The sequence below is a fragment of the Thermobia domestica genome, chromosome 15, assembly GCF_964235325.1.
Source record: "Thermobia domestica chromosome 15, izTheDome1.hap1.1, whole genome shotgun sequence".
Taxonomy (NCBI): Eukaryota; Metazoa; Arthropoda; class Insecta; order Zygentoma; family Lepismatidae; genus Thermobia; species Thermobia domestica.
The window spans coordinates 199,129,933-199,155,004 of NC_137468.1; the positions used below are offsets into that span (position 1 = coordinate 199,129,933).

Sequence of the window (25,072 nt, forward strand, 5' to 3'; positions counted from 1 at the left end):
CGTAGGTGCGCTGCATCCATGCAAATGCACATGTGTACATATTTATTTATTTATTTTATTTATTTATTTATTTGCCTGTTTTGCATACAAATGAGAGTATTCTCGAGCACGCATACAGTTGTCAAGATTACAAAATATTTACATATATGGTATAAAAAACTTACAGATAAAGTAATACATACATAACTATGGCTTTTATAAGCTTAAACAATCATAATATAATTAACAAAGAAAAAAAAAACATTTATACATTATCTTCAAAAAACTCATTTACCGAGTAGTAACATTTATCTACTAAGAACTCGTGAAGATCAGATTTAAATATAGAATATGATTTGTTTTGCTTTAGAAAGTCAGGTAACTTATTGAAAATTTTTGTACACTTAATATATACACTTTTAAAAAAAACGAGAAATTTTGGGGGATAACATGCAAATTATTAACGAATCGAGTATTGTATTTATGGACGTTACTGTTTTCAATAAATAAGTGTTTGTTACTTACAGTAAACAAGATAATTTTATATAGATACGCACAAGGTAATGGTAATATTTTTTGTCCTCGAAAGATGGGCTTGCAAGAAGACTTTGGTGACAATCCAAACACAACCCTTAGTGCTTTCTTTTGTAAGCGAAACGTGCTAATACATTCAGTAGAATAACCCCAAAAAATAATACCGTAAGTTATTAAAGAATGGAATTTTGCAATGTAAACCGAAACTAAGGCCTCTGTTGTGACATTACCTCTTAGTCTATGGAGGCCGAAACAAATACTACTTAATTTTTTGTTGAGTTAAGAAATATGCTCATTCCAAGTTAGTTTCGAACTTATGGTGACACGAAGAAATTTAGTTGAAATAGAAAAGTCGACTTTTTTGTTATTTACCATTACGTAAGAAATAAATTTATTTTGAAGAGGATAATAAAAATTCAGCAAGGAAGTTTTATCATTATTTAGAACTAATTTATTGTTACTTAACCACTTACTTAATCGTGAAAACGCAGTGTTTAGATTATATTCAATATCATGTCGTGAGTTACCTGTAATAATAACATTGGTGTCATCAGCAAATAAAACACATTTATTTGGCAACATTTCATGTGTCAAATCATTGATGTAAATAAGAAAGAGCAATGGACCAAGCACTGATCCTTGAGGTACACCAGTTAGTATTGTACCTTTATAACTACTAAAATTATGCATTTCGCCATTATTTTCGTTCGTAATTTGAACTATCTGATACCTATTCTTCAAGTAAGACATAATGGCTTAAGCACGGGTTATATAAATGTGTGCTTCATCCATGCAAATGCACATGTGCATATAACGGCTTAAGCACGGATTACGTACGTGCGCTGCATCCATGCAAATTTACATGTGTACATAATGGCTGAAGCACGGGTTATATAAATGTGTGCTTCATCCATGCAAATGCACATGTGCACATAACGGCTTAAGCACGGGTTTTGTATGTGTGCTTCATCCACGCAAATGCACAAGTGCACGTAACGGCTTATACACGGGTTATATAAATGTGTGCTTTATCCCTGCAAATGCACATGTGCACATGCACGACGTAATCACTGGTATGTACGTGTGCATAACCCATGCAAATGCACATATGCACATTCACGAGTTATGTATGTGCGCTTCATCTACGCAAATTCACATGTACGGTTTATGCACGGGTTATGTATGTGTTCATCATCCACACAAATGCACATGTATACATGTACGGCTTATGCATGGATAGGGCATATGTATCGTACACGTACGTGTTGTCTGGGTACTGGCCTTTCCCTCCCTCCGCTGATAACAAGACGAGACAAGGAGTACGCTACTTTAGTGAATTCAGTCAAAGCTCTTTACGCTGCGTAAGGATTAGTTTCCCATCAGTTGACATATGAATAGCAGAAATGTGTTGTGTATACGCAGCTTGTTGAATGCACTGCCAGGGAGGTGAGCCACTGATTGAGCATAATAAAACGGAATTCAGAAACGATCCAGAATCGAATCCAGAAAGCGCGTACATGAAGTCATGAACGTAGGATCATCACGCAGGACACTGAGTGAGAATAATTAAACCGAATCCAGAATCGAGTACAGTAAGGAATCGAGTGGAATCGATTCTTGGACTCGATTCTGCCCATCTCTATTCACGACGCAGATTGGGATGCGGTAATACCTCTCTTCGCATAATTATTTACTTTATACTTTAAATCTTTTGTTAAGTGCTTCGCTTTTATAATTTATTATACGCTTAATACACGTAATAACAGTCCAATGATCTTTGTTACCTGGGACATTAAAATTGTGATGAACTTACTGTTTTCAAACTGCATTTATTCTGTATTTTATTAAAATCTGATCGTATGTTTGATTGCAAGTGTAAAGTTGCTGTGAACGTTCTTGTCAATCACGTCATTAACACTGGCAACTTAAAAGACAAGGGAAGTATAAGAACAGTGTCAAATTCTTATTAAATTGGAAATCAGAATGGCTGGTGAGGCACCTGTTAAGTTGGAATTGATGTGCAAAGAAGAAATTGATTATGACTTACCTCAGGAAGATCCACTGGAAGGGAAAGGGTGGACATACGAACTGATGACTGAAAACAAAGAATTAGTATTATCTACAATGGAAGGAGAGCAAACAATGGAGAAGGATGCAGTTATGTATTCTTTGGATGATAAACTAAACGTTGATACGGTGAAATCAGAATTTGCCGTAGAACATCCTGCGTTTGAAAGTGATATAGAAACGCTAAGAAAACCAATGGTTCAAGAGACTTTCGCGTCGTACTCTAAGAACTCCCAACAATTAACTACAAAAAGTTTAAATTCCGTTCGGCCAGGAAGGTAATATTCAATTTTTCATAAAGTAATTGGCTCAGATTAATAATACGGATACATAGGTTCAGAAAGTTTGTAGGTTAAAGACAATAATTCATGAATAATATTTAGCTATGGGAGATATCTCGAACGTAAATTACTAACCTGCAATTTTGAAATGACATGGCACACATAGACTAACTGTATACAAAATTATAAAAATAAGATCCTTACAAATCTTATGTAGTTCGTATCTTGATAAAATAATGATTCTTTAATATTAAATACGAATTTCTCACCAAATTCTTTATTCTTGTAAATATTTACAATATGGGTGCTCGACGATAGTGTTTTATTTATATAGAGTCTTAGGTAAAAATAACCGATCGTAAGAATAAAATGTATCCTAAAATTTTCGAAATTTTAATGTGAAATGGTTATTCTTGAACAAAAAATATAGACGTTTGTTATTTTATTGAGGACTTAGCTCTAATGAGTCTACCCTCAATTTCCGGAGGGCTTCGAAAGACATTAACAAAATACAAGATAAAAGAGTATTCTAATCAACAATGGATGTTCAATGATTGTAGATAACTATACAGACATAAATTCATTTTATACGGTACTCATTTCTATCAAGACATTCGACTTTTTATATATTCAGCAATCATCTCTAGGATATGGACATCTATTTCTTCATACAAGGTCGCACGTAGGGGATACAATAATTATTATATACTCAACACTAACCAACATGTGCTAGATGGTCGGTAAAAGAAAAAGATTGCTATTTAAATGAGGACAAGGCGCAGGTTGTTGGTCCGACTGGGAGTACAGGGATGTGTCGATTAGGATCAATTATATCAACGCAAATAAGTATACACGAAAACGAGGATAGCGCAAAGCACTGTATATAGCATAAGCCTACATATCATACGTGTTGAATATGTATTTGTAGGTTCCTAAAGACATTATGAGTAACATCCTGAGATGCTTTCATTGCTTGCATATTTGCGTTCCAAAATAACACAATACATTAGTAACGTAAATTTCTACCTATGTAGATCCGTTAACTCCCAAATATTTTTTGTGTGTCATGATTTAGCACATTGAAATTAGTTATTCATGTCGCTTACAGTGGTTGCTAGCTATTTTGTGAACGAATTTATGTATAACATGCACAATACGGTATTATTTAAAATGTTATTACGAATTAGTTCCCTGTCTTTTATAGTAAACTTCGACCAGTAAAAGTTTTCATATTGGTTGCTCTTGTATACAAATTCCAACCGTAGAGTTTGTATACTTCAAAGTACTTTTATCCAAGACATTAGAGTTTCGAAGAAACTGTAGGTTATGTGTCATTATTTCGTTTACCATAACAGGGGAAAAGGAAGTGTTAAAGAAGATGTTAGAAATTTACTCTCTGTCTCTCTCTCTCTCTCTGCCATCATGTTAGAAAGATGAAGCTCGGTTCGTATACTAATTTATAAGAGCAAGTTAACATACACTTATGACTAACAATATGGAAAAGAGTACTCTAGAGGTAAAAGAGCCCAAAATATAACGAAGAATAGAGATTAATCAAATAGGGCTGCTATCAGTATCGAATAAATAGTTTTTAGGCTCAGCAGTTCTTGCTCATTGGTATTAATTTTGCGCAGTTTTGTAATAATAATTATTATTATAATTATGATTAGGAATGGCGATTGTATCGGCAATGGACATGGAAATTGCAAGAACGTTGCTCTTCATATTTATTTCTTATTAGTTCTTAATTTCAAAATATTTTGTATAAGCATACTTTTTCTCTAAACTAGTGATATTTCGCCTGGTATATGAAAAAATACAAGTTTGTACAGTAATATAACAGTAATTTTTACCTAAACTTGTATATATATATATATAATCAGTTTTTAAACATAGCATACAAGAAATATAACTGCAAAATATACATTATTAGTAATAACCTATTGAGTAATCCAGGACAATACAGGGTTATTCCACTGATGTATAAAAATATTTATAACAATATTTAGGCATCAGTGCTCCCTACAGTGTCGAAACACGTCTAAAATAAATACAAAAGTTTGAGATAATTTGTGACATCTAGGTGCGTTCTCTCTTTAAGATCCGCCAAAATTTAAAGTCATTTCACTTATCTTACAAAATGGCGTGATTCCAGATTCAAAACATGTTACAGCTAAAACGATTGGGAATTTTTATAGCCCATACCTAAGATATTCTTATCCTTTCTCAGATTGTAGAAAATAATAGCTAATTACTTCACTCATCGAATACCGATAACGTTTTTTGAAGTAAGACCTTAGTTCCTCAGAGCGCGTAAACGAGAGGTCAAAAGATTTATTAGGTAAGAAAAGAAAGAAATGGATAATCTTAGTTTCTGTTATCTGCGAACATACCTGTATCCTTTATGTTGTATCAGATAACAATAAATAATGTGTTTCCCTCAGTTAATACGGATAAGATAATTCCAAATTATATCCTTCGCGTTGAGAAGCGGAAAAACTACTATCAACAACAAGATCGATAATATTTCAAGAATAAGAATTACAAACATTTTCGTAACATGTTTCGGGTCTGTACCTTTTAATTGCAACTATTCTACAATCAATGTTGCGGAATGAATAATTTATTTCTTTCCATTTTTACTAGTTAAGTGTAACAAATTTAGAGTTTGTGCTTTTTAGAATTTAGAAATTTGTAAGAATATCCCTAGGTGGAAGAAAGTTCTATTTCAAGCGCTTTCCGATTTGAACTTTTTGTTTGCGTTGCTCTGGGCCTATCGTAGAAGTCTGTTTTTGATATCGTGCTATCCCTAGTAGAAGAGGGAAGTAAATCGTGAGTTTTTTTTTTTTTTTTTTTTTTAATGAAGGAGGAAGTGTTAATGTCCGTTCTGACAAACAAGAAAAGAAATCTTGATCGTAGCATTAAACTTGTTTCAAACTTGTTGATGAGAATGGGTGCTACTCTGATTCTAACTGCAGATGGAATAATATTAAAATCATTCATTCCTTTTAGGTGACTAAAATGAATTGAGATCTTATTTGAGAATACAAAGGAATGTAAAAATATCCCAGGTACAAAAAATAAAAAAATCGCTAGTCATTCTATTTGAAACATGTTTCGAGCTTTAACAGCTATTAGTGCTATTTTGCTTCTAAGTTCAGAGGATGTAATCTGGGATGAGGTCTTTGTTACTAAGTGAGTGAAATAAATTTTGGTAGTTTGCTTTTAGATTTTTGACAGACATGAGAATGGCCCTAGATACAAGTCCCGCAGGATTTAAATATTTTTTATTTAAAAATTACTTTAGAATAGAATATTAGAAAGAGATTTATCAGTATGAAATAACTACGCAAGGTATCTTGTTTTCTTTTACAAAATAGAATCTTAATACCTTTAAAAAGGGTGGCCGATGGTGCTTTATTTCTTTTCGATTTTCTTTAAAAGGAGATGGTTCTTATGACTACGAATCGATTTCAAACCAAAGTTAGTCTCAATTTTTGTTAAGAGCAGCAGCATCTTCTCAGACAATATCCTCCTGGTACATTTGAAAAGGGTATTTTATTAACGGCTTTTTGTTCTATTTAGAACTCCTTTAGGCTGACATCATCATTATTACTTAGATTGATTTCAGAGCGACGTTAGTCAATTTTCATGCGGCGTACTGTTGTGCTCACAAAATGCCAGCAAAGCGTTATTTATTTATTCATTTACTTGCAAATTTGTCCTCTACAGTCCAGATTAAGAATATAATCCTCAATACGAAATTATTAAGTACATCCAGCCTTTCGAAAAAAAGTTTCATAGTAGCATAGAAAAATACACCTTCTAAGGGGCATTTCATTCTTTAATACAGGTTTACATAACAAAAGCGCAATGATGGCTATCAATCCAAAGTTTTATGAGAGAAAAGATGTAAACTGCTTTAAGAAAAACCATTGTCCACTTGTATTAGATTTCTTGCACGTTGGAATATATTCTGTGATCCAATCGAAAGTGCAGGAGCGTGAGAGTACAAGGAACCAAGACTGACGAGAAGGTTATAAGGCCCAGGGCTTATAGTTCACATGTATATAATTTTTTTAAAAAATATATTTTGTGTTTCCACGTATTTTCCCTTTCTTTAATTTGCAGCTTTTCTCAATTTTTTAAATATTTTTTACACTCTTTTCGCCTTATTCCACCAGTATCTGAGTTTTCTATAATCATGTCACTAGTCGTGTATTTATAGCATTTACCGCACTTCATACTGCGTTTTTGCACAGGTCCATACTTTTTGCACTTGAAGATGTACCGGCAAACACTGAGCTATTGGATATAAAATCAGGAAGTTGACAGGTGAAGCCTTAGAAATTAAAGTTAAATTTAACATTTCAAATAGTATTACCAGCTGGCGAAAAAAATTGGAAACTTGAGATTGTTTTCGATGTCACTTTTGAAATTATAGGTTCTCAAACTACTCACAATTTACCAACAAAATGTTGCGTTCTTGACATTTGTTCGATTAGCGTTTGCAGATGGCTCAAATTTCATAGGATACTGGTTTGGGTGTCGTTTTTAAGCTTATGCATCACCCTTTACAAGAATTTCCATTACCAAACATGGATTTGGTTAATTTATACTATTGTTTCCTTTTAAGATTATACCCCGCATCTCCCCTTTCTTTGTCGACTACTTACAGTCTTATCAAGGGCACTTGCTTCATGCCTTTTTCTTCCTTGTAATTGTCTATTTCCGTTGCTGCTCTTTTCTGAATAATTATAACTCACTAGGTTACGGTTATGCATTTCAGATGTTGCATGGTCTCTGAAGTTAAATTCAATCTATTTCTCATTCGTTTCCTTCTATTTTTACGTTGTTTTTTTGAATTTAAAAATTTCTCTAAAAGTATATACCTTACCCACATGGTAATCCTAAAATTGCTGGGAGTGAATCATAAAAATTAGTTTCTCTTCTTTGTCTTCAGTTAAAGTTAATGTTATTATTTGGATTAATCCTTCAATTCTAATTCCCATTAGTATCGTCTTAATATGAATAGGATAAAGTTCGAGTGAAAATGGAGTTAATGCAAGAAGATACTGATGCCAATCAACAGGATTATCATCTAAAAGTTCGTTCTTGACTTTCTTTCCATTGTTCCAAATATCATTTGGTTATGGTTTGTCCTATCTTGCATTTGATTTGTTGCCACAATTAACACAAACACACTTGGAATCAGAAACATGTATTATAACGTTCATTAACAAAACGAAAGTGATGTACACCTGTTCCACGTTATTTCCAGAGAAGTTAATTTTTTTTATGACAAATTTTCTCGTTTTCGTTTATAAAGATTTATCATCTGTGCTAAAGTAATGTACGACCATTTTCTTGATTTCCTTGTGTTTTTCTCCTCGGCATGTTCTTGATTATTTGTTTAGCTAAGTTCTGAAATTAATTTGATTCTATATTTTACCATCTGATGTTATCCCATGCTTCTGGATTAGTTTTTTCTAATATTAATAGTTTTCTTATTTCTAGCAGGATCATAATGAGGGGACACTACCTCTACTAGGAGGGCGCATTGCCTCTAACATAGAGACGTTATTACATACGCATATTTTATGTTTTAACTGGATGATCAACAGTAGTATATAATGTGCTATTAAAAGCTATCATCGCAGTCCGTTTAAACGCTCAAAATGTACGTTTCAGAACCACATAATTTTATTCCTTTAAACTCAATAAACATCTACATCAAACGTAATGTGAAGACCTTGAAGGTCAAGGGGACTAACTAACTTTTGAAGTAAGTTTATTTGTGCCAAGGAAATCTATTATCCATAGTGAAATATATAAACTTGGAGGAGAACCACGATGCAGTTCAATCATTTGAAGACCCTAAAGTGAACTGCGATGTTGTTCTTCTAGTTAGCATATTGTGCTGCGGAGAGTACATTTCTGAATATAAATAAACCTTAGTGGAAACGTCATAAATAACTTAGGTCTCTTTTATTATGGGGCTCTGAATTGAGCTGTGAGAAAGCAGTGAAATAAATGCACTTTCGAGCTATCTGTAGCCAGATTGGACTATGTAGTTTTTAATGACTTGATAAATTAGCGCTTTTGAAAACAGTGATAAATAAACTCACATTAAAAGATGATGTAACAATGTTGCAATCTACCTTTTTTGCTATTTTAGATACTGGGTTTAAAGTTTTACACGTACTTGTTGACACCTCGAAAATGCAGTTATGATAGTTCAATTTGGTTTCAGACAACTTGATTACTAGTGGTGCAGTGCCACATTATCTATCTATATATATATGTAGAACATTCAACTTTTATCACTTTGATCTGTTTACATGACAAGAAACATGGACATTCGTACCTTACATCAGAAATATTTTCAATTCTGTACTATCATGACAGAGTTTGTTAATTATGACATCTTAATTCACTTTGTTTAGTATATACATTTCATACTGCATTAACAAAAACGGTTCAATGTTGTCTTGACCGAGGTTCGCCCTTAATCTAGATTTAATAATCTTGAGTTTGAAAAACGCTCGTTAACAATTTACCTGTGTTATAGCGATCGTAAAGAGAAATTGTTACACTTTAATGAGTTATGTATAACATAAGACATATATGCGACATTCGTATATAATTCTAAACGCACATGTGAAGCAAGACTTGCTAGCTTTATTTTTAAGTTGATTTTTACATCTCTGGTTCAATATCGTCTCTCCATATTTTCTCTTTATACTCACTACTTATATATTCACTCACAACATCTCCTTTCGATGTTTTCGATCGAACCTCTACATATAATTTTAGTTAGTCGATAAGTTTCCCTTTCTCTAGTTGATAAGTTCCCTACAGGTTTTGTTCATTGCTTTCTTTGGGTAGTTCGAATTTTAAATCAGAAAGCCACCTTGGATCGAAACACACCATGTCATGGTAAAAGTTTTCGTGTTTGGAATTCCGGTTAGTCATACTTTGATTTTGTCAAGGACATCATTGAAAACACACAGTCTGAAACTTTTCTCTTCTGTATTTTTTATGATTTAATGACATGCCAATTCAGTTCACAGGATTACATTCTATGGAAAGAAATGTTTTAGACTATCGCAGGGAAAGGTATGCACAGTTTATGAGTTGATCACAGAAAAACTTATGCCCCCTCCTCGTGTCTTCGGCACCTCCCCCTCATCAGTTCCCACTATCCCTACAAAGTCATGTTCCGCGCGACACCCAATCTGTTAGGCTTCTTGTGGCTTACAACGACATTGCTCGTGCTAAACCTGTATTATCTTATTGTTAACACTTGGTGTGAAATTACTGAGATTTTTATTACTTGTTTACGGTAATGAAAAATTTGTTAATCAATTCATTTATATTTTTAACTCAGTGTGACGTGAAAAGTAACGAAATATCAAAACTGTATGCGAGGTGGCAATTGTATCATGACATGGCAGGACATGATTCTGGTACTACTTCCTGGTGTAATCATCAGCGAAACTGACACCTGCGGAACAATTTGAATTCAAGAAAACGGAGGGAAATAAATAATATATACTCATTGCCTTCACGAATCTTAAAGCAAACAAATCTTGAAAGCTACGGTTAGTAACTACTCTTTACAGCTCTTATACGATACAACTTCTATACAATATTCATCTTACCTTCTTGTTCCAAAAGAAAACGCAGTGAAAATAACGAAATTATAGCTATATCATAATAAGCTCCCATGTTTGTAGATTTGTCTTAACACAGGCACCGTACCGAGTCATCAAAGTTGCCAGAAGGCAGTTTTATAACTTTTACGTTTGAAAAGAAATGTTTAATCGAATATTTCTGATTAAGGCCTACATATCCAGGATAACAGTGTTACCAGCTTCAAATGTGCAGAATGTCGCTAGACAACCAACTTTTATACATGTACAAATTTTGACCTGAAATTTAAATTGAAAAGTCGAATATAATACAATTCAAAGATAGAATAGTCTCATACATAGATGGCTTTATCTCTGTAGATTGAAACTTCACAATAAGTATCATGTGGTATTTTACCATATTTGACCCAAAAGCCGTTGCTTGTATTGAGCATAAACCGTGGGCCGGTAGGTTAATCCGACGCCGATTTCTTCCGGCGTTTTGTCTACCATGCAGTAACATGTTTAATCATATTCGATATTTAATCTTTTAGTATAAGAATTAAAGGAACCGTGATCTTTTCAATTTCCATTGTTTCTTTCTTTAATTCTCTTTTTTCTTTCCTAGTTTTAATATTCGGAATGTATTATTCCAATTTGTGCTTTTTGGTTATTTTTTAATGTGTTATGCATTTTCTTTCGATGATTGCGTTTAGCTTTATTACTAATCGGAATTTTTTCAATTATTTATTAATGTTTGCTAATTCCTTCCTTTTATCCAATTTTTTATTACTTGTCCTAGCCTGTTAACCACCAAACTTTATAAAGGTTGGCGTTCTAACAAATAGTAGCTCCTTCATCCATTTGAATTGTTTCAGTGTATGTCTTATGGCTGGACACCAAACATGACACGCCAGGATATTTCTTCCAATTGGAGCAGGAAAGAATGAATATTTCGGCATCACTTAGGGAACCACTAGATAGATAGGAAAAATTATATTTTCTTTGAGTTCTAAGAGATGAAAATTAATGCTAACAAAATGAATATAATAATATGCCTCATGCAGATACAGAGGAACCATGGAAAGAACAACGAAATTTTAACTCTTAAGCATAGATAGTCTGCATTTCCCTCGTACCCCATCTTTCTGTTTTGGTTTTCTCTTCTTTTATAGAATAAATCTTTTTTAGTAGCAATAGTACACAAAATTTACGATGTTTAATTTCCTGGAACACAAACTGTAATTCCTGGCTGCAAATCGAACCGAGAACCTTTAAAATGAGTCTCACACGCTGTCCCCGTATGTCCACAATCTAAGGCGTACGTTTAAGTCAGCCATAAAACTGCACATTGTCATGGAATTGCCCCCGGTTTCACTTGAAGTTTGAATTTTATTAACGGTTTTTAGACGTCTATGGGTTAACGTCTGGCTTTAGAGAAAAGATTGGATCTATTGATCAAGATCAGGCAAAAGTTAATCCACAATCTTCAGAAACTTACTGTTGCACCTACATATGTGTAGGACTACCCGAGAATTTGCATTGAGAAAAGGTAAAATGTCCAACTTGGAAGTACTTGAAATGTGGTATTGGCGCACAATGATGCGCATATCAAGGACAAAAAGAAGAAGGAATGAACAAGGACAAAAGGACACTAATGAAGGACAACAGGTCATAAAAATAATAGGAAAAAAAACGAAACAGCATGCTTGGCCATCTTATATGGCATTCCGATTTGATCACCATGCTGATAGATGGAAAGACAATAGGAATACCAGGCACAGGAAGACCAGAGATAAAATATATAGACAGTTACGAAGAAGATACGTTATCAACATTTAAAACTGATCTCCCAAGGGAGTGAACAGTTTACAAAATTTCCATGTTGCCCACCAACCTACGGTTAGGGGTGAACACAAAGATATCGAGGATTTAGAGAATGATTTCCTAAGTTTACGATGTTCGCACTAGTTCTTTGAGGAGGATTAGAAAGGTGATTTCGTAAATCTACGAAGCCTGTCCTGGCTATTGGAGGAGGCGTTCTCACCAATAATCCTTGCGTGAATGACATCTCGTTGCTTTTTTAGGTAATATACGTCCAGTGTAAATAAACTTCGGAAATGATAGTTGCAAGCTCTCACATGAATACGTCGATACGATGTCGTGTTATTCTATGAAATAACCCGCGTTCAAATATTGGCTGTAACAAATTATTTTTTTATTCTCGAAACAAATTCTTTTGTTATTAACAATTTTTTTCTGCATTTTTTGTGGATTTTGTAAATTTTATTGACCAGTGGTTAGTGGAGGCTAGGTTTGGTCAAATATCTTAACAGTTCTGTTTCTTTCTTTTGACTGCGTGAATACTCCTATGACAGGAATGTGGTCTTTAAGGAGTTGCGCCGTTTATAGTACGAAAACTTTTTATTTATTTATACAAAAGAGATGCTACAGAATATAGACCAGTGCTTGAAAATGTATACAAGATATCTACATTTGTTCAGAATATATTAAACCATTACAATCAAAACATATTTTTACCTACACAAGTCTTTTTTAAAAAAATAAGAGCAAAATAAAGAAGAGAAAAAAACAAAGAGTAACAGAAATACCATAGTATACGGAAATTGGAAATTCAAATTTCCTACACGTGCTCGTGGGTTTTCTCGGGGTTCTCCCGTTTCCTCCCACTTTCTTCATTCCACCATTTCACTCATTTCTCATTATCACCGTCTCCTTTAGCCTAACCGGCATAACCGTGGGACGTTAAACTTACAGATTTCATTTCATTTTTTCAAATTTCCTACAATTTATTTTGATAATGTACTAATTTCTCACACTTAATATAGTCATTAACAGGGAAATCGGTCCTCCAGATTTCCCACACTTAATATGTCTAAATTATAAAGGGAACTGGTCCTCCAAGTTCCCTGTGAGTGAGAAGTATAACATGTGGATAGTGCAGATGGAAAATGTTATCCCAACGAGCAATAGCTCACTTTAAGGGACTAAGTATTTCTTTTTGCTATTTTTTTTTTTTTTTTTGTAGTAATATGTCGGTATCCCCTGTTTTCATTTATCATTTTTTAGGCTACTAGATTATTCAGCAAATTTATTCCAAAAGTGTTTTTTGATTTCTTTTTTAAATAAAGGTGTTGTTTTTATATCTTTAGTCAGACTATCATAAGTTTGTGTAATATTATGCTTAACGCTATTTATACAATACTTTGTTGTATGATCATTCTTTTTTTCTAGTATTATAATTACGTACCTCTTTCCTCTTTATTAAAAGTACATTACTATGTATATTATTTGAAAGTACATTATGGACATACATACAGGATTGGATTTTGATTAATAAATCGAATGGCAGTATATTTGATTCCATGAATAAACTCTTACTTGGATAATCCAATGGTCGACCATACATTGCTCTAATGGCTTTCTTTTGTAATAATATGAGTGGTTGTATTTTTGATTTATTAGCATGTCCCCAAATAATACACAAATATATCAAGCGACTTTGTATATATGCATTGTACAGCATTGTTTTTAAGTTCGTTGTTAGCGTTTTTCTGAAGCGTTATATAACACCTACAATAGGACTTACTTTCTTTGCTAAATTTTTAATATGTAATTCCCAAGTTAGATGTTGATCTATTATTATCCCTAAAAATGTAGTGTATTCGACTCTTTTCCCCTCCAAATTCTTAATTCCAATTTTGTTAGACAGAATTATATTTGACAACGGCTTATGAAAAATTATATAATGAGACTTTTCTAAATTTAAAGACAACGAGTTTATGCATAACCAATGATATAATGTAGATAAGTCTTCTTTAATGTACGTTATCAGTTCCTCTACAGTATCAGCTTTATAGAATGTAGCAAAATCATAAGCAAATAAAGTTATTTTACCTCTTAGATTAAGGAGATGAACATCATTTACATAAATTAAGAACAGTAATGGTCCCAATATGGAACTTTGGGGAACACCATACTCTATTTGAGCCTCATTATTTTCTTTTCCATTTCCTAAGACATATTGTGACCTATTAGACAAGTAACTTTTAAACCATGAAAGAGATATACCTTTGAATCCTATATTTTCTACCTTTTAAAGCAATATGTTATGTTTGAGTGTATCAAATGCTTTCTTTAAATGAATAAACAATCCTGCTGCAAGTTTATGGTTATCCAAAGATTCTTGAATTTCTACTACAATATCAGTTACAGCATTTAAGGTACTTAATTTTTCCTAAAACCATATTGATATATATAAAAATAATTTATAGGCTCTAGATAAGTTCCATTCTAATATGTCTACAAATTAAATCATTACTGCTATAAACAAGTATTCCTCCACTACGATTATAGTCCCTACACACCATAGAACTTATTGTAGTTATTAATATTATAGTATTCAATTTCACCAAAATACAACCATGTCTCAACAATAATTATACCTTTTACAGTATGTATTCTATGTAACAGTAGCTCTAATTCATTAATTTTATTCCGTATACTTCTAGCATTTAAATATGAAATTGAAAAATTTCCCTATTGTTTGAATAAATACAGTGTTAGCATACTGTTCTATATTGTCAAAACTAAATTCATACAGATTGATACGTAAATCTACGTGTTCATCCATATTTAGCTTTCATTACGATTCCCAGTGTCTGTCCTCCCGATTTTTATTTTGTTTCTTTTGTTTTCTAAGATGATCTTAATTTGTAGTTTAAATATTAGTTCTAAGTAACACTTATCCATAGTCAATTCGGGATACTTCTCTTTCATACAACATTTTGTATGTTAGGCATTCCTTTTCGTTGGAAGGCGTATACTTTTTCTTGGTTTTTTGGCAAGGTATGCAAACTTTGGGTTTACTTTTTTCCGAGCAATGTTTTTGTTCGTTTTTTTTTTTTTTTTTTTTTTTTTTTTTGTCCACAAATTTTACAAGTTGGTTTGTCATCCTTGCTGAACCTTTGGGTATGTCCTAAATCAAGACAACAAAGGCATCTAGGAATTGAAACGAAATCTTTCATTGTTAAGGCTTCGTAAAGATGATATACACTATTTGTGTGAAGTAGTTTCTTATAGACTTCATTGGGTGCTTCAGATACCAAATGGCACCTGGTGTCATTCTTTGGACCTGTTCTGAATTTCGGCTTTACTTCTTTCTTTGCAAATTCCACATCGTTATCTTCCAAGTTTTGTTCAATAATTTTAGACACAATATTTGCGTCTTTCTGCCGCAATGTACAATATCTGCCGGTAAATTGTATATAATGGCCAATGGTCTTTTATTCCTTTCTTCTTCAATTTTGAATTCTTCCATCACTTTTCTATTTATAGATATTTTTTCTATATCTTCTTTAGTTTCTGTCTCGACTATCAGTGAACCACCCACCAGCTTGACAGAAACAACTTTAACTCTGTCCTTAATTAAATTAAAATACTTCGCAAGCTTGGTTTGAAGATATTTGATGAACTCATTCTCCCTCCCTTTTAGAAATATGACTGGCTTTTGTTTTGCGATTGCCTCTTTAATTGCTCTAGCTCTTAACCGTCTCCTGTTTTTTATTGTCTCTGCAAGGCTTTTAGTTTTGGGATCAGCAATCGTGCATGAAACACTATTTTGATTTCTTATTTTTTCCTCAGCAATGACTAGTCTAGTCTTAAATTCCCCGTTTTCGTCTTTTAGTTTTTAATTTTCTTCCTTAATATTATCAGTGATTCCCTCCATCTTGGATTGGTAGAAGAGCCATTTTATTAGTTCTTCTTTAACTTCATCTATTTTGACTTTATCATTTTCTTTTACGTCGAGTGTATTGTCAATAAACTTGAATACTTCTTGATAATTACTCATACCTATAGAGCAACTGTCAACCTTACTCTGAACACCTGAGTTTTCTTGTTCTCTTTCACCTTCTTCTCGTGATGTTCGGGGGGGGGGGGGGGGAATTGATACTTCTCTTTTGTTTGCTGCTCGCGGGCGTTGATTTAAGTTGACCATAATCATCTCTTCGTAACTGCCAAAACTACTCTTGGGTCTTCTTTCGTCCGACTGACAAATGTTAGTATTCTAGTGCAGACCCCCAAATTATTAGGAGGGATCCTAAGAGTTGGGTGACTGGTTGTTACTAGTTCAGCAAATATTGATACCAGTTCGTATTTTATAGTCACACGATACCTACTATAATGTTCTTTCCCTAATCCCCGCCTTAAGAGAATTTTTATTAAAACCATGCACGTGTTTTTACTATGATGTTTACTATAGTCTGTTAAGTGTGCTGATAACAGGATTAGGTTGTACTTACGTGTCTCCAATGTCAACGTCTTTATTTGTCCAGGTCTTTTAATGTAATAATTTACATCTTGATTTAATTTCGCCATTTTGCATAGTAATTAAACGGGCAAAACAATATTTGCAAGATTGACTCGGTGGTCAGATGGTTAACGCGTTGATATCTGGGATAAATAGTCGTGGGTTTAACTCACGACAGGTGAAACATTTTTCTTTCTAAATATGTTTCTATATCTTCAGAATCACCCTAACTTCAACATACTTTCTATATGATGGACAGTACTATGAACAGACGGATGGAGTCGCCATGGGATCACCACTTTCACCAGCAGTTGCGAATTTCTTTATGGAAAATTTTAAACAAAAGGCATTAGAACTGACACCTTTCAAGCCGTCGTGTTTTTATAGATTCGTAGATGAAACGTTTGTCATCTGGCCTCACGGGGAGAAGACACTGCATTTGTTCCTAGAATTTCTTAATAAACAACATAGTAACATCAAGTTCACAATGGAGATTGAAAAGGACGGATGCTTGCCATTCCTGGACATTCTCATCCGCCGGAAGCCCGATGGTAGTCTCGGCCATAGCGTCTACAGGAAACCTACTCACACTGAAACCTACTCCATCTCAATGGCAACAGTTTTCATCATAAGTCACAGCGAAACACCGTCATTAGCACACTAGCACATAGAGCGAGAGACATCTCAGACGAAGAATCCCTCCCTCGGGAACTGGATCATCTCAAGAAGACGCTACTCCAGAATAATTACAAGAAGCATGACATCAGTTTGGCCCTGAAGAGGACCTTTTCTGAACAGAGGAAATCCAAAGAAGAAACTGAAGAACCATTGAGTATAGCAGTTTTACCATACACTGGAAAGATCTCCCGGATTCTGAGAAAATACATTAAGACGATACACAAGCCGCCACCAAAAATCAGAAACTTACTTCGCCCGATCAAAGATGACTTGGGCTTAAAGAGGAAAATTACATTAGATTATTCCATCCAGAAAAATCAGGTTTAGCTGAACACAGTTTAACAGAAGGCCATAAAGTTTTACTTAAGGGCACATCCATCATTACCAAGAGCACCAATTACTGGACCAGGATAGTAGCTGAATCTCTCGCCATAGTTCATGAACCGAACAACGTTAATAGAGACACTGGATTTCAACTTAGCCCCCTGTGGAACCCGGTCATCAGTACCACAGCAAAGAAAACGACACACAAACATCCAGATAACCCTCAGCCAATCAGTACCACGGACTACGGAACTTAGCCAGCCAATCACAGCTCCAGTTTTACAGATTGAATCAGCCAATCAGGAAACAGCATTTTCAGCCAATAAGGAACCAGCATTTTCGCCAGTCCAGAGTATATATTACTTACATTCGCTGATCTCTACATAATTGCCCTGATGATGAGAACGATGACAGTTCTCGAAACGTTGGCCTATCCACCAGTTTTCACCTGGCTGATTGCCCGAGAAGAACTTTATCACGTTTCTATATGTTCACATATATTATCAATATTTGTTTTCTTGCATTTCTCGTATGTTATTTTAGATCATGTGTTCATGGACTAGGGTAGCTTAAATCAGGTTTCGTTATATATGCTTACACTTTCGCATCTTTTCTTCAAAATTGACTTTTATATCTTCACATTTATTAATAATGATTTATTTATTTCAATTTTAGTGGTCATGTGTTAGCGGTAATTAGGTAAGAATATGTTCGTATAAAATATAGAACGATGCCATACACAGCAATGCGTTGCTTTTACTTTATTCAGAAAATTACTGCGAGAGTATGCTATGCAGCTGAACCTTTTACTCACTGTTAGTGCCGGTGGCATCAGTTTTCTGAACGAAGACGCTCTGTCAAATCACGTGTTTGGCCACACAATATGGGTCGGCACTACTAGGGTTTCACACTAACCCCTATTCAATCCGGATCGATGGAAACGAACTATTTGTGGTGTTAATATTTGTCATCATAGGGCGGAAACTGTAACTAACAGTAATAAACGGTTTGACAACCGATTGAGGTTTGGAGTGGAAACACCACAACCCACAACACTTTACCAAACTGGAAGTTGTTGAAAGTTTCTAAACAGGTAGTTGCAATACTGATTTCTGTAGACTAAGGACGATAAGGGTTATCGAGATATGGTTTTGTACAATTCATTTAGCTTTTCAAGAATAGGGCCATCTCCTCCATTAACCCTCTATTCAAACGGTAAGCATTTCAAGTTAGCCATTTCCGCTTTCAGCATTTACGCTTACGGAACGGAAAAGGTTACAGATATCGAAAGGCTGTTTTCTGCATACAATTAAATGCTTAAATTGAACATATCATGATTACCCATTGAACTCTACATAAAACGAACATGGTTCAAATTTACTATTAAATCCGGTTTCAATATATTTTTTTGAACTTTTATTGCCATACAACAAAAACGATAGCATGTAACCAGATTCAGTTTTCTGCAAGCATCTGAATACAATATATAATGACAATTCGCGACACTGTCAAATACGTAAGTTGTTCAAGTTTACCATTAGATTCAATTTTAATACTTATTTTCTTAGAGGAAGAATGCTAAAATTTATCAGGTTGCAGTTTCTTGTAAACGATTCTCTATTCATATACTATGTTCACTTCCTCCGTTGAAGTTCAGTCAAACTGGAAGTGGTTAGAATAAACCGTTTTTGGTTTCAATGTTTATCGTCAGAAAACAAACAGAGTAACACATAGTTTATGAAAGAAGCTTTTATGAAAGCGTTTTAGCATCTTAAACATATCTCTACTATTCACAGCACTATATCAGAAAAACATTTGCTTCAAACTGACAATTAGTTCTGGTTTCAATACTGATTTCCGTAAAGCATAAGTGGTAAGATATATATTGAGATCTGGTTGTGTTCAATCGAGTCAGATTGCCGAGGAAACGATCTATCTTTCTCGTTGAAGACCTGTTCAAACCTGAAGGGATTAAAATTATCTGTCTTCAGTTTCAACATTTATCATTATAAAACGAAAATGGTAGCAGATATTGAGGAGCTGTTTTCTTGCAAATGATTCGTATTCTTGTGATCTGATTTTCATATGGAAATACAGGATAAGATATCGAAAATATCTTCTGTGATCAGATCAGCATCCCAACGATACGTTCTATTTCCTTCCCTAACTTTCTATTCAAATTCGAAGTGCTTCAAGTTAAAGATTTTTTCAACATTCATCTCTATAGAAGTAAAAGAGTAACGCATAACTAGTAATAGTTCTTGAGATGGATTCTGCTTCCAAGAAACAGATTCTATCTTGATCTTGTTACTCTATATCAACAAGTTGTTACAGATGCACTACTTGTAATTTAAACATTGTATTCGCATATTTCGGAAGCACTAGTTTCACACTGTGAAACGATATTCACTTGTATTGTATTCCCACATTTTTTCGAGTATTTGGCGAATAGTGAATATCTGGTCGATAGTTGACCGATTTCGTCTAAGTCCGCACTGATAATCTCCAATAATTTCATCTGCGTATAAGGTCAATCTTGCTAATAGAATATTTGAAAGTATTTTATAGGATGTTAACAGAAGAGAAATGCCTCGGTAATTATTACAGTCAGGTTTGTCGCCTTTCTTGTGAATCGGAACAATGATTGATTCTTTCCATTCTTGTGGGAATTATCCCTTGTTCCAGATAAGGAGAATGAGTTTGTGTATCTTGTTCGACAATTTTTCGCCTCCAGCTAAAATTAACTCAGCCGGAATTTCATCTACACCCGGAGATTTGTGTTTCTTTAATTTCTTTATAGCGGTTTCTACTTCTATTCGGTTGGGTTCTGGATTATACGGTTCTGTGGTGTGTATCTCCTTTTCTCCACACACACTAGTTTTTGGTTGCGTGTTAAGCAAATCGTTAAAGAAATCTTTCTACCTATTTAAGATGCTATCCGTATCAGTGTGAAGTGTTCCGTCCGATTTCTTTAATATATAAGCCCGAGGTTGATAGCCTTTCCTAATTTCGCTGATTACCTTATACATGTCCCCGATGTTTTTATTTTTACTATTATCTTCAAGTTTCTTAATTTTAGCTTTCAAAAAATCGCTTTTCTTTGTCCTAAAAGTTTTGGAAGTTTCCCGCCTGATATCTGCGAAATTTTCGTGTAGTTATTTCATTCGGATTTTGTACCCAGCATAATTTTCCTGTTTCCTCTTCTCTGCTAGTTTAATGCATTCCTCGTCAAACCATAGTTTGTTCCTACGTATTTCCGTGTGTCCCAATGTTTCTTTTGCTGAAATTTTAATGCTATCTCTAATTTCAATCCACGTATCCTCAACACTAGTGCACTCCGAATCTTCTAAAGCCGAGAATCTATTCGAAACTTCAATCTGGTATTTCTCTCTTACCTAGGTCTTCTAATTTCTTTAAATTAAGTCTCTCAGTTTTCGAACAATGAATATTACCTTTATTCAACAATAGTCTCTCTCGTATTATGGCTGCTACCAGGTAGTGATCAGTGTCACAATCAGTCCCTCTAAACGACTGGACATCAATTATGCTAGATTGCCTTCTGCTATCTACTAAAACGTGATCAATTTGATTGTGTGTTTTTCCGTCTGGTGATGTCCAAGTGTATTATGAACGTCGCGATGTGGGAATTTTGTACTCTTCACGATTAGGATTTTGGATATTGGAAAATTCACGAGTCTAACACCGTTGTCATTACTTTCCTTATGCCGAATTTCGTTCCTTATAATCGGTTTGAAAATATTCTCTCGTCCTACCTTCGCATTGAAATCTCCTAATAGAATTTTCATATGGTATCGCGGGAGTTGATCAAATATCCGTTCCACTTCTTCGTAAAAACTATCTTTTATATCGTCATCCTTATCTTCTGTTGAGGCATGTACATTTAAAGCAATAATATCATACCAGCGTCCATTAAGAGTAATGAAAGAAAGTCTGTCAGTAACAAATTCAACCCGTTTAGTTGCTGATAATATTCGTTTGTGAACGAAACACCCTGTTCCTAACTGGTGATTTTTATATCCTTCCCCGTAAGAGAACGTTAAGTTTCCGTTATTCACAGATCCATTTCCTTCCCACCTAACTTCCTGAACTCCTACTAGGTCCATCCTTTATTTCTCAAACTCACTCGTTACGGATTTTAACGCGCTTGTCCTATAAAGACATTTAATATTCCATGTTCCAAATCTCATGTCCATTTTGTTATGCTGAGGTCGTGCCAAGTTATCAGTCCTTTTCTGAGGCTTTTGTGAATACTTCTGAACAAGTGCTTTATTTTACAGGATGAGGTTGTTAGCCTTATCTAAACCCCCAATTTGGAGGACCACTCCTAGTCGGCTGTCCGCGACTGGTTATTCAGTATATTCGCAGCTAACCTCTATATCTAGGGGCCTTCTCGATCCACAACTTGAGGATGCGCAATGCCGTGGTGACAGGAACCATCTTGTTACAGGATTACAGTTTTTATTGACATTCTCCATGAGTCGCATCTACAAGTAATCCTAGGAAGCATATTATTCATTTTATTATTTTTATTTATAAACATTACGTGCATCAATACGTAGTATTAAAAATATTTATGAATAAAATGTTTGATACTCCAATTTTAAAATAATGAAAAAGTAATCAAAGGTTATTCTCAACTCTTAGATATTAAATGTTTAGTTTAAAATAGCATCTCGTATCATATCTTTCTAAAATATCTTCCTAGGATTAAATCATTACCAAGTCACTTACACTTCCTGCAGATAACTCGCTTTCAGATCTCTGCAGCATACATTCCACAAACATACTTTTGGCATTTGAAACATATCCCAGCTTTTTTGTTGTTTTACATAATCCTACTTGACATTTTCGCATGCGTGTGGAAGGAACTTCCTAGTCTTGAGATACATTGTAACTGTCATCAGCGACAGTGATCATCAACTCTTCGGCCAAACGTTGGAGATATTGTCCCTATTGATTTTTTTCCGATAACTTCTTTGATTATCCAGGAATTCAAACATGCTAAATCCACCACTTTGAAGATAACGTACATTAATCATCATCTACACGCACATCTCACAGTGTTTTTCTTCACCATTTTGTCCACGATGTCTGCAGCAAACTTTCATTGTAATATGTTATAATTTCGGGTCATTTTTGGTGCCATGAAAATTGACCCGGACTTGTACATGGAACTCAAAACACAAACACTTTTGTTTCGCTTACATTTGTAGACAGTTAAATTACTACCTCTCTGATCGCAGTAAACATTATAGTGATGCAGGTCTTTGATTTTTGAGGATGCACAACCTTTAGTAAGCTCTCTTCGATTTGCTTTATTGTCGCAACCAAATTAATACCTTTAGCCCTAACATATTCAGCTAGTTTCCTTGTGAATAAGTTATCACATGTCATATTTATTCCTTTTTTTAGTAGTTAAGTATAAATTACTTTTGTAGTTTTGATTTTGATATGGTTTATAAATGTGCATTGTCCATGATAATATTAGGCGTATAGTATTATATAATTTTTATTCCGTCAAGATTGTGTTTAAAGAAGATATATTATGTATAATGCCCTTAAAACTACGTAGACATATTTAGTGTAGAGTACCCATAGCCGTCTTCTTTGAATATTGTATTGTAGTAACGCGGAAATGAAACATGTAATGTTAATGTGAATTCCGAAGGAAGAAGTAGTGATTTTCTGATGTTTTTCCCATGAAGTAGAATGCTCCATATAAGTAAAGAAGTACGTTTGAAAACTATAAAGGCGTTATTTGAAAAAGAAATTATGAAGAAGCTTTGCTTCCCATTAGTTAATTCTTAAGTCGCATACTAGAACCTCCGTTGCATGTGTTAAAACGTATATATAAATCTATAAGTTGATTTGAATTTACATGGACTTTCATGGTAATTTTACAACATCCGCTTGAAAATGTAGTTTTCTTAAAATTTCTTGTATGCTAGCAAAATTGTGATCACTTATCTGCATCAGATAATACATGATAGAGTTCTATACATTACATATTAATTTTATATCATATGTTAAATTTATATATAAAAAATTACGGAAATTACCCGTTTAAAGTCGTAGGGAGTTGATCACTTCCTCACAGGTATTGAGTAGAGATTTTATATGACAAACTCCACCTCTCTACCATAATCCACTCGTCAGATACGTTGCTTTTCGCCTAAAATTTAAATCTGTTCTCTTACTCGTAGGATCTTCATTCTACTGACAGTAGCGAAAAAGGGAAGGAAGAAGTTTTCTAGCTAAGATGCATGTCTGGCTAACTGCAGTGTAAAATCTAATTTCAATCGATTTACTCATTTCCGCAGCTAATGCCAGATCAGCTAGATGTCTAGCTTGTTTACTGAGATATATTATCGTCGTATGAAAACCAGAGGAACGTAACTTCAAAAAATCTGTTTTCATTTTCTTCATGTTTGGACACAATTTTGAAAGCCCAACTTAGTGTAAACGGAACGTAACGCCTTTTGTTCTTCTTGTCGATCGTCTGCTGTAATGTAGCTCAATTACCATTCTATTAAATTCACATTTTTATAAGAAAACAATGTTTTTGTCTACTGGCTTGTAAACCTTCAAAAATGGATTTACGTATCTCTTGTTCTTATTCAACGATATGCAGATTGTTAATCTTCTCCCTCTTCAGTATTGTATTTCCCAAAACACTGGTGCACGCGACAGTTTTCCAAAAGTAAAAAAGCAAGTATGAAACTATCCTCTCTCTAAAGAGAGAGTCTCGTCAAAATACAATTTTTCACTAAAAATTTAATCCTCCTCCCGTCCTTATGATAATCATTTGAATGAACGTTACATGATAAAATGCCACTTAAATATAGACACTCAACATATTAAATATTTTATTTCACACAGCTCAGCTTCCTTTCTTATCTAACGTCATGCATAACACATTTCTTGCATTTTTTGCTATTCATCGTGTAGCATTTATCTTTAAACGCCATTTTAACTTTTAATGTAAAAAACAATAATGACTCAAGTGCTTCACGATGACGGTATCCCTCCCAGGCATTGTTTAAAAAAAGTAATAGCAGGTTTCCAAATCGACTATAGAATTTTGATTTCTCCGAATGGAATTACGCCAGGTTATTAGAAATTTAAAATCTATTTTTTTTCTGTTTTTGAGTAGAAAAGGACAATAGCACTAGTAATAATCTAAGGCTGCCGAAGGTGCTAATGCTTGTTCACACTACCTTAAC

The 25,072-nt window shown here is 34.1% G+C and overlaps 1 protein-coding gene across 1 annotated transcript in view; it reads left to right on the forward strand.

Moving 5' to 3' along the window:
- The first annotated feature begins 769 nt into the window (after nucleotides 1-769).
- LOC145671796 (uncharacterized) overlaps nucleotides 770-25,072 on the forward strand; it is a 29,035-nt gene continuing 4,732 nt past the window's right edge. The window contains exon 1 of the mRNA XM_081741018.1: nucleotides 770-2,858. Coding sequence (XP_081597144.1) covers nucleotides 2,497-2,858 — 362 coding nt within the window. The 5' untranslated portion in view covers nucleotides 770-2,496. The remainder of the gene's footprint in view (nucleotides 2,859-25,072) is intronic.